We start from the raw sequence: 12,035 nt of genomic DNA, 5'->3' as shown, positions 1-12,035 counted from the left end.
AGAAAAACTAAAATCTTCCAGAGGGCTTTTCTCAATGAGGACATCCGAGAGAGCCAGACACACGTCAGCGCGCCTCATTTGTCCAACCAGTATGCTGTGGACTGCAATGACATTGTTACCTGGAGCCTCATAATCACCGAGATCCTTAACCAACTCAGGCATCCTTTCAGCTTTGAAGAAGACACCGACTCTGGAGATGAAAGTCCACCCAGCCTCAACATCACGGACAGTAGACAGGAAATAGAGCCAGAAAGAGAGCCAACAATGCTGCAGCTGCCGCCGCAGGAGGAGCTCTCCCCTGCAGAGACTGTGGCAGAGCCACAGCCTGAAAAGAAAACTAAGAAGAACAACAAATTCTTCTCTTGGCTCTCTAAACTGGCCAGGGGCAGGAAGCCATAGATGCAAACACAAAGACAAAGGGAGATTGTATTATTTCCTTTTGTGTTGCATTTAATAAAACATGTGTTGTGAAGATGTTTTTTAAAAGTAAATCTTTGTTGCACGGGGAGCCAATGAAGGTGTTAAGGTACTGAAGTAATATGTTCAGTTTCCATGGATGCAATGACGCACAAATACACACATACACACATGAGACCAGGTGATGTTGATGTTGGTCCAGGCTTTGCAGACGCAGGTTTATACCAGTAGGTGGCAGAACTGCAACTGCTTGAAATCGTGTCAATTCAATCTGAAGGAAATTATAGCTTGGCAATACTTCTTTTTATCAACATCTTTGTTAACCTTACAGTTTAACCCTTGTTCAGATCTGTGGGAACCGCTTTCAATGTTTGCTAAAAGAACAATTAGGCCATTTATTATTTCTTCTAACTCAAACTCATTGTCGTTTGGCTCATTTTCTGTGAAGAACATAAAAATAACTTATTTTCAATGACTGCACATGTTACAGCCCCCCCCCCCCCCACACACACACACACACACACACACATAACTATTGCATATGAGGTGTTCGGGTCCCCAGTGTATTTAAATGTAGATGTTACAAAACTAGTATTTCTGCACCTGCTATTCTACACAAAGTTACAAAATTGTTACAGCGCTTTCACCTGTCCTGATTAAGTTCTGAAAAAATAAGCACAAATAATGAACAAAAATCTTGTCTCTATTAGTTTACCTTTTTTTTTACTTGAATTTCCTTGTTTTCTCACAAAAATGATCACATGATCATTGATTTCACAGGGTTAAATGCCAAATGTGAACCATTATCAATGTATATATCCTTGGTAATTTAGATAAAGTAAACATCTATTAAGTAATTTTAGATTAATTGTTGTGGCTGTTTGGATTTAAAAGTCCAACAATGTAGTGGGTCCACCTGACCTGGGAACATTGCATAGAAATATACTACACAAGGGTTAGCCCAAATCTTTACATTAACAGTTTGTAAAAGTATTGTTTCTACTTTATGTGGGAAACACAATCACTCCTTAACTCTTTGATTTGTTGGCATGATTTTATAAATCAAGTTTTAATGTTAAAACAGACATGTGAAACAGTGAATCCGTAGGACGATCTATATCTGTGTATGGCCTTAGAGACTACCTTTTGGGCCAGAAAGACTATCATCAGTGTGGATTTATATTTGCTAATAATATGTTGGAATCATGCAAGGACTTTTTAAGTTTTGAGAAGACTTTCAAAAATTAACAATAATTTGTAGTTCCCCCTGCATTAACTCTGAGGGTTCCCTAGGTGTCCCAGACCCCGGTTGAAGGTCCCTGGGCTATACAAATGTAATTAAAGTAGAAACTGTACACTTGCTGTGAGTCGGTTACTTTGTCAACTTTACAGTGCAGACAACCTGCACCTGTCACAGTCCCAGTCATGCATAGTGTTTAAATTATAGCTTTAAGCGTGTCAAGCTCTGGGATCATGTGACAACTTTCTAAGAATCTCTAAAAGGGCTGGGGTTGTACAGTATATATACTGTATCTAACTATATATGCTATATCTATCTATATATATAGTATATGTTTTGCTTTGCGCAAAGAATTACATTCTATTGGTTCAACTATGTACTAGAAACATATAGCATGCCAACTTCTCAATCACATTTGGAAAAATGTTTTATTTACCTTTAGAAGTCCACAAAATGGTGAGGACTTGAGCGCAGGTCTTTGATTCTTTACTTCTGCAGTTACAAGGAAATTTTACGAAAAGTAGAACAATAATGACAATAGGAAGGGTAAATAAGCTTCTTTAGGTTTAGCATGTTTGGTTTAAAGTCCCAATTGGTATAAGGCAGTTTTATGTTAGTAATGTAGCAGTGTGGGTTCCAGCATGGGTTGGAAATCTATACAAGGTCCTTGTAAATGCAGTTTAGTTAAGCTAACCTGCGTGTGTGTGTGCATAGCTGTATGTTTATATATGCGTGCTCTTTAGTTTGTCTGTCTAGTTTAAGAATAATACTTAAGATAGACACTCTTAATTCATTCCTTTCTGCATTCCTGAAGGGTTCATCTTTAGCGTCTGCGGTGAAAAGCACAGAGGAGAACCGGCCGAACAATGCAATCCTCAAAAATTAAGCACATAATGCAGTTCATCGAAACTCATTCCATTCAGAGAACAGAACTCGGCCTGCTCCACCCAAATACTCAGGAAGAAACAATTTGTTTAGTTAGTACCATTCTACCATTTGAGCCTTAGAATCCTCAGCAGTGAGCTGGATTGGGATATGATGGCATTTGTGTACTTGTGAGGTGACCCGAGTTTAAAGAGCTCTTAAATGTGCTGTCAGAGAAGGCCAGTAAACTTGGTCTGTGCTTGTTACTATACTTAGATACAGTAGCTGCTCAATTCCTTTGAGAGGTTTTTGTCAGCTGACTCTACCAGTCCGACTGGCTGCCTTGCTGCTCTCTTTACCACAGCACTCCTCAGCTCAACCTGTTGTTCAATGACTGATTTTCAGGTTTATATTGTCACAATACTGGACTCATACGAACACGGCACATGTAAGCACACTAGCGTCATCACACACGGAAAAACGAGTGTAGACAGACGCAAGTAGTGTGAACTGTACACTTCCGAGACAACATAAATAATCATGCATGGCTGACTGAGTCACTTTGTGATTAGCGTGTCTCTTCCAATTGAAATGGCATGCTGATAATAACTGAATTCTGAAACAAAAAATATAAAGTCAGTGTTACTTAATGTATCTACTAGGGCTGCACGATTATAGCCAAAATGATAATCATGATTACATTGATCAATATTGAGATCACGATTAATTATCACAATTATTTGTTGATTTTTACAAAAACAAATTGTATTGTCACATAGGCTATTTATAACTGCTTTCACATCCATGCTGTGCTAGAGATTTTCTACTAGTCCAGGACTAAAAATCATATCTCTGTATTTTTTGGCTGAATGGAGATCCACAACATATACCTCTAAGCCACTTTCAGAATCTCCTTTATTAAAACAGATTGGGATTAAAATAAAATGAAAAGACAGGGTTTCCTTCCCAGATTGAAAATACACAGCTGCATCACATTCAAAAAATGATCTTAAATAAATAGCCTGGGATATATTTAGCATAGCCCATGATACTCACAGAGTGACGCTGACTCATTATGAATGGGTCCAGCACGGGTCGAATGGCGGGTCAGCGGAGTTACACACGTTCTGTGTATGAAATATCGGTATCGTCCCGGCGCTGCATTTTTATGAACTATGATATTCAGGCCATGGGTCACATCTCTCGCCCAGGTCCAGCAGCTTCGTCCCACACTCTATTACTCTACCAACTGCAATCAGTTGCATTCAATAACTCCTTCTGTGTTTTTCGCCATGGCCGTTGCAATAACAGAGGGTTGCAGAGAATAAGAGGAGAGCTACTAACACAGGCACAGCTTCACAGAAGAAATAGGTCATGCATCGCAACATTAAACCACATTGATGCAAACAACATTGCTTCATTTGGGGAAATGTAGTGGATGCTTGGACCTGGGACAAATGGTAGTCGCACTCTAGAGCCCTGTGAGCTAACAGACACTAACTAGCACTAGTCACTGCTGTTAAACTGCTGTGGTAAACCTTTTGACCGACGTATGACTGACAGCTATCTGTTGGGGAATTTCTCTCATGTTACTCTGTCCTCTGTGACTGTCACATCTACATCTAGAAACTAAGCTATGCGGTGCATGCAACAACTCTGACTGGCTCATGATCAGACAGTGGTTTTACGGAGCGGTAGATAGGCTTTGCAAAAAAAATTAAAAGGAGCGTTCTGTGACTGGAATGATCCATTTGAAATAATGTTCAATCAGGGAAGCCAAAATCATGATTGTGATTAAAATTTGAATAATCGTACAGCCTTAGTATCTGCAATTAATAGGAAATTAGTATTATATATAGTACATAGTACAGTTATTGTACTTGGCAGTACAAAGATTTTTGTTCTTGACTCCAGAAGTTCAGAGCAGGTCATCTGTATTCAAAAGCAATGGAAAGTAAAGTCTCCATCCTTGCTTTATGGCTGAATAATACAATTTGTTGTCAAGTACTGTACCTCTGAGACAGAAACGGATACAGGTGGAGGGTATTACCTCATGCAATCAAAACCGTTTCAATATCTCTCAACGTCACTTTTGTGTTTCACACACATTCTCCACATGCCTCTCAGTCTCAACGGGCAAATGCTCAGATTTCACCCTGAGGAAATCCTTCAGTCAAATCTAGAACATTTTCAATGTGAGATGTCATCTCGGGGTGGAGATGTTAATAATGCAGCTCTGTCTGAAACATATCTGCATGGGTTGTTTTGCTTATCTGGTCTAGTGGAAGTTAATGATCAACTTTCAGTGAGACTGACTGTGGTTTGTGGAGGGAAAGCAGATTGAGAGATATCGGAGAGAGAGTTGGAGAGGCAAAGCAAAACTGAAAGGTGATAAAATCAGATCCTGTGTTTAGGATGCTGGGTTGACCCAGAAGAAGCTGTATCCATGTGGGTTGTGGATAAGTAGGAAAGTATGGTGTTAATTTGACTCTTATTTTGTAATTTAGCAATCAAGTCAAGTTTATTTCATCAATAAAAATGGAAATTAAAGTGCTCACACCCACTTACTGCTCATAAAAAATAGAGCATAAATACAATACAATAAATTCAATACAATACAGAAATACAGTACAGAAATGATAAAAATGTTAGGTGCTTGTCGTGCTGTCTGATTGTCTGAGGTATAATAGAGAGAGTAGTAAGTGAAAAATCTTTAAAAGATTAGTGAGATTAACTGCAGGTCCAGCTTCCTAAATGTAAGGATCTGCTTTTTAATGCAACATCTTTAGGGTTTGGACTCTTGGCTGGACAAAACAAAACATTATCCATGGGCTCTGAGAAATTATGATGTACAATTTTTCCCATTTTCAGATATTTCACAAAGCAAACAATGAATCTATAGTCAGAAAGAATACAACAGACTATAAAAATAATTTATAATATAATAACTGTAATGTTAATCCAATGGTTCATCTTCACCTGTATTGTCAACAGTGTGTAAGTTATGTGTTTGTATGTGTGCAACTGTGCATTTAAAGGAACATCTATTGCATTTATGCTTACCTGTATGTGTGAGCAGCTGGAATGAATTCCAATGGAGCTCTGCACGTGGTGGGGTGAGGAAATGACCCCATAGAGTTTCGACTGCGATGGGATGTGGGAGGAGAGGGAGTCCCTGAGGTATGCGGACAACCAAACCCACACACCTGTTGCCGCAGCAACATTCAATCTAAACGTTTGGAGGAGAGAAACAAAAGGCATTCCTTGATTCCTCGCTCTTCTCTCTGTTGTCTTTCTGTTTTGACGCTCAGACCGGGTCTTCCCTTTTGGCACCGACCCACACAGAAACCATTTGGGATTCCAAAGACACACCAAGAACAACATCTTCTAGTATAACGTCACACCTCCGAGATGTAATTTCCTAAACCGACACTTTGAAACTTGACATGTACACAATAGATATGCCGAGCTTCTGATGCAGTATGTCCCAAGCTCTACATGAAGTTCTGCTTTTTAAATAAATGGATATAAAGTGGACGTTGATCAAACTTTTTTCTTTAGCTCTCGCGCTGTTTTTTTAAACACATGTACTCTATGTTGTACAGTGTATTGTAAACATGTCATTATGTTTTCAGGATGTCCTCCTTGAGAATGTTCCCTTTTTTTAAAGAGGTTTGTATTATTGAGATTTAGCATTTTGTCATTTTGTATGTGTTGTGTTTTATGTCATTTTTATATAATAAGGGTGTTGACAAATTTCCTTGTAGACACTTAATCTGTTGATCAAGCCGGATGAAACTAATGAGTTAGCTAAATTTCAAATGTGCCTTCAGGATGTTAAAACCTAGTTGACCTGTAATTTTATAAATTTAAACTCAGATAAAACTGAAGTTATTGTTCCGGGGCCCAAGCACCTCTGTGACACATTGTCCAAAGAGATAGTTACTTTGGATGGCATCACCCTGGCCTTCAGCACTATGGGCCTAGACTGCTGGGGGACTTCCCATGATGCACTGACCACCTCTCTCCTCCTCCTTCCCTCCATCTGTATGCAACCTCATCCCATCAATGCATGTTCCTAACTCTACTTCTTCCCTTTCGTTGAGTCTTTTGCTCTCTCGCCCCTCTCCTCTCTCCTATTGCTTCCTGCAGGTGGTTCTGGCTCTGGAGCTGTGGAGTCTGGATCTGTGGTTGGAGTCACCTGCTTCCTCCATGTTCCTGCTCAAAACTCTCTACTACAATGTCTCTTCTCTGTCTGTCTGTGTCTCTCTCTCTCTCTCTCTCTCTCTCTCTCTCTCTGTCTCTCTCTCTTTCTCTGTCTGTCTCTTTCTCTCACCCCCAACCGGTCGAGGCAGATGACCGCCCACCCTGAGCCATGGTTCTGCTTGAGGTTTCTGCCTCTTTAAAGGAAGTTTTTCCTTTCCTCTGTTTTGATCATTTTGTACTGTTTTTAATGTTACAATGCAAACCACCAAATCCACCAATCGTCATTGCGTTCCAGCCTTTCACACATATGGGCATTTTAGAGTCACCAAATGACCACATTAACCTTGTTCCACATTTTTTGCATACAGAGCCTGAGTCTGCTAGGTTCAAACCCAGAACCCTCTTGCTGTGAGGCAACAGTGATTACCACTGGTGCCCCCAAACCACCACTGATTCACTCAAATAGAAATGTAAACTCACACTGTAAATGACTCACCACTTTCAATAAAAGCATTGTTTATAAATGATTTATAAGTTGTAACTAATAGCCTCTATCAGTAAAGCTACTCCAGTATGGCACGTGCTTTGTCTTTATAGCTTTTTAGTTGATCAGGAAGACAACCTTAAAGGACCATGCTGTAAAAAGAGCTGCAGATGATGTGGAAAAATATTAACAGTATTTGCAAATAACCTTCAGTGGAAGTATTCAGATCCTCTAAAAGTAGCAAAACAGTGTAAAAATACTCCATTACATATCCATATTTCCAAGTATCAGAAATCATTATCACAACTGAGTAGAGTAAGTGTCATCTGTATGTCTGCATGTTGGATGTATGAAAGTGTATGTACTGAGCTGTAGATGATGCAGCATGTGTTGAAGCCATGGATACGGGAATGTGTCTTGGTCATGTGTCAATCTGACAGACAGACAGAGAGACAGATAGACAAGCAGACAGACAGACAGACAGACAAGTAGACAGACAGACAGACAGACAGACAAGTAGACAGACAGACAGACAGACAAGTAGACAGACAGACAGACAGAAAGACAGACAAGCAGCCAGACAGACAAGTAGACAGACAGACAGACAGACAGACAAGTAGACAGACAGACAGACAGACAGACAGAGAGACAAGCAGCCAGACAGACAAGCAGCCAGACAGACAAGTAGACAGACAGACAGACAGACAGACAGACAAGTAGACAGACAGACAGACAGACAGACAGAGAGACAAGCAGCCAGACAGACAAGTAGACAGACAGACACACACACAGACAGACAGACAGTCAAGCAGCCAGACAGACAAGCATACAGGCAGACAGGCAGACAGACAGACAGAACGACAGACAGACATAAAAACTCCATGCAACTGACCCCATGGTTGGAGAAGCATCCAAACAAATTACATGTGACACGTAGTCCAGCTGGTGAAACCGGCGCCAGGACAAACTGCTTCCGCTCACTTAATGTGAATTTACAACAGCAACAATTGCACGTATAATGCAGTAATGTTATTTCAGTGAAACCTTAGGTTTTCCCGACCCCTCTGGTGATGTCTGCATAGGGTCTCACTTAAACCATGTAGTCTAACCGTGCTGCTCACTAGCCTACAACCTGTTTTGCTCGGTGTTCATCAATATCTTTCATTAAACAAACATATAATTATCCCTTCGTATTCCTTTGCATGACAGCGTAAAATCCACTGCGGCCTAAAACAGTGGGCGTCCCAAATTGGAACACAATTTGGCTCCCAGGCTTGGGTTGGGTTCAGGTGATACAATGGGTTATTTACCTTTACCTGTCACTGAAGAGGCGCACGCTCCCGTGGGGTATGTTGCCACGCAACCACAAGCCTCGCCTACCATCGCAGAGGCTTCACCTGAGCGGTTGCACACGTGACATGCCCTGGGAGTTCATCCAATCAGGAGTGGGGACAGGTGCTCCGAGATGAGAGTTTCGGAGGCGGAAACCTGCTGGTTCAGTGGAAGAAAGGTCCCTCCACATAAATGTGTCAACTCATTTGTGCTATTCTCATGAATTGTAGAAGAAGAGATATTCGACGAAAGCAACAGGAGATGAATCAAACTGTCTGGAGGTGGGAGATGTGAGGCAGCAGGACATCTGGCTCGTGCGTAAAATGGATACTGCTGCGACCCCTTGAAGGACTGCTGTCACAGTTGTGGTCACTACTGAAGGAGAAGACACTGACCTGTCCTGTGGATTTATACCTCGGAACAATTCAAGGTTACGTTCACTCGGGTTGTTTTAAGTGTCCACATACTACACTACTGTAGCTCGGGTAAGTGTTAATGAGAGAGTTTTTTGCGCATTGTTCACCTGTGAATCACGGCTTGTGTTTGCTCTTCTGTTTCACGACTCATTAAACCAGTTTTACAGAAAACGTAAACAAGGTTACACTGGTTATTCTAGGATTAGTTGGGGAGAAGTTGTCTCACCAGTGGAAAATGATGCACAAAAGAGGTGAAATTAAATCCCACTCAAATTTAGAGAGGGCAAATCATGATGATTTGTGATGATTATGAGGGTGAGGATGAAGATATAGAGCGTGATGATTATTAGGGCAATCATTTTTCAGTGTAATATTTTATAAAACCAATGACATAACACAAGGACAATTTGATGTTTTACTAGAAATTAGAGTAAGGTAAATCAGGGGCCAGATCAGAGCATGGAAATGATGAAATGACATGTATAATACATATACAGAAGGGAAGAGTTACTGATGGGATCTGTTTCCTATTCCAGGTCTCTCCCTTCAGTCAAAGATGACAGATAGGATCCCGTGGTGGAAGGCATTCTTGCCAAAAAAGAAAAGCGGAGGCCCTAAGGACACCAGTACACCCTACACCCTCGACCCGGACTATGATCCTTTTGCACAGACTGAGAAGCAAAAAGACCCCGCAGCCTCCAAGACCAGCGGCGACCAGTCCCTGTCTCAACAAGAGAGCTCCAGCCTCGCCAGTGATGACACCTACGACGACTCCCGGCTGGAGTCGGTCTTCAATGAGCAGACGTGCCGCAGGAACATGAAGGTGTCACGCTCAGGTCGATTTAAGGAGAAGCGGAGAGTGCGCTCGAGTCTTCCTCTACAGGAGAAAGAGACTTAGAATGAGGACATGTGATGATGGAGAGGAGGAGGAGGAGGAGGAGGAGGAAGTGATCCAAGACTGCTGCTTTAGAAAAAAAGATGCTTGAAGAAAAGGAGAGGGTGTTGAGTACATGAAGATGCTTCATTCTCTTGTGGCATACCCATAGGTCAGTTGAATGAAAGTTGCGATGGTGATGATGAAGATGAGACGATGATGGAGCATTTAACTTTTTACCCAATACTGCAGAAATGAGGTCATGAGGTACATGACAAATTAAAAATGTGGACATTTTTGTTGATGGACTTTTGTCCGAAGGCCACAGGAACCAATGATAATCCCCTTGAAATGGATTATATCTGTTCTTCATGTTGGTTAATTGAGCCATTTCGCCAACAATATCCCATAATCAAAATCCAAAAGAAGAGATACAGTTTTATTGCTGTAAGTACCTAAGGGACCAATATGTAGTGTGTACGTGTCCCACAGTGTCCCTGGTTCAGTCACGGAGAGTGCCATCATTGGAAAACTGAAAATGACCTTTAACCTTTTAAGAAAGCCCAATGATGAATCATGAATCCAATTATCTGTCAATACTCAAGATTAGGTGTGATATAAGCTCCCAGGAAATATTGTTCATGAGATGTCTACATTATTTCTGTCATAAGAATAATATTTGTTTTATGATGAAGGATAGTAGTATAAGTATAATGCTCCTTTTACTAATGTTTTTACAAAACACATGTTGATTCTAAAGGGTTAGAAGGATGTTTATGAATGTGTAAAATTATTTCATTATATTGTGTGAAAAAAGAAATGGGTTAGTGGAAGAAATTAAGAAGTGCTTGTGAGCAGCTTGTAGTTAAGACACACAACACTTGCCAGCAAAACACTTTTCAAAATACTTTAAATGAAGGACGAAACCCAGCATGCTTTGTGTTATCGTGGGTCCTATTGTAGTATGAAGCTGACGATGTGACTCGCGATGTTTAGCTAAATATGGCCTTGTAGCTAAGGACGCACAATCCGGATGTGGTTTGTTTTGCAGGACTAGTGTATTTTGGACCACCTGTGAACTCCTAAATGAAGGCAAAATATGAGAAATAAATAGAATAACTGCTGATAACAAGTGATTGTATGAGTGTGTGTATGTGCATTATAACCCTATTCAATCACAGTCTGATGGCTTGAACTGGACAGTGCAAGGTTTCATGTTGTCCCTTTTGAGAAACACACACTGATAAAGAATAAGAAACATTTTACAGTTCAATGATTCCACAAAGACACATAAATACATAAATAAATGTGCACTTCAAAACATCTAAAAGTGTAAAAGACTCCACATACACAGGAGTCATGTCACTCGACTTGTCGGCTGGGCTTGGGCCTCATCATCACTTTACTGGAGGAGGAGCACGGCTGCAACATTGTCTGAAAATGCCCCAAGGAATCACTGACATTTACATGTAGTGTGTATGTAGCGTGTATATACGTGTATGTCAAACTCTGGTTGATACTGTCCTGTCACTTAAGGAGGAGGCACACACCTGTGTCACAGCATTCCTCTGTCACTGTTTGAGAAGTGTGTGTGTGTGTGTGTGTGTGTGTGTGTGTGTGTATGCAGTAGCCTTTCTAAAGCGTGCTTATGTATCATCAATCATGGCTACAAAATCACTATGACTTTCATATGTGATGCATTAATATCGTCCAGTTATCTCAGATAAGCTCACGAGTGAAGCAGTAATCTGCAGTAAGTGAAACATGTTATTAAAGGCAGATCAACATATTATGAAACAATCATCAATGATACACCAAGTTTGAATAAGGATGACTTGCAATGCCATGTTTTCAACACAAGAGGGCGACAATGTTGGAGTTGAAAAGAACTAAAATGTTCTTGAAAAACAATCCATCGAGTAATCTAGTTACAGAAAAGTCCCGTGTGAAGACCTCTTCCCCTCTCAGTCCGAAGTTCCCATGCGTAGCAACACATTCTCTATTTTATTTCACACAGGTGTGTTTACTATCAAGGTGAGAGAAAGTATGTTGGCATCTTGAATGTTTGAAGTAGCCTAAGTAAGTATAAATTAAGTCGATGAGACCGAACCAAGTGACCGTTTCTCTCTCTCTCTCTCTCTCTCTCTCTCTCTCTCTCTCTCTCTCTCTCTCTCTCTCTCTCCATTGGTCCCGTGTTGAGCG

General features: G+C 40.8%; 1 protein-coding gene across 1 annotated transcript; it reads left to right on the top strand.

Annotated features, from left to right (window-relative positions):
* Positions 1-8,655: 8,655 nt before the first annotated feature.
* On the top strand, positions 8,656-10,965 carry LOC117956864 (proline-rich protein 15-like protein). Its single transcript, XM_034892164.1, has 2 exons — positions 8,656-9,028; positions 9,496-10,965. Exon 2 carries the CDS (start codon positions 9,516-9,518, stop codon positions 9,855-9,857), a length of 342 nt encoding a protein of 113 aa, XP_034748055.1. The 5' UTR covers positions 8,656-9,028; positions 9,496-9,515; the 3' UTR covers positions 9,858-10,965.
* The last annotated feature ends 1,070 nt before the right edge of the window (positions 10,966-12,035 follow it).

Source organism: Etheostoma cragini, chromosome 14, assembly GCF_013103735.1.
Source record: "Etheostoma cragini isolate CJK2018 chromosome 14, CSU_Ecrag_1.0, whole genome shotgun sequence".
In the NCBI taxonomy this organism is placed as follows: Eukaryota; Metazoa; Chordata; class Actinopteri; order Perciformes; family Percidae; genus Etheostoma; species Etheostoma cragini.
This window is presented reverse-complemented; position numbering and strand designations above follow the sequence as displayed.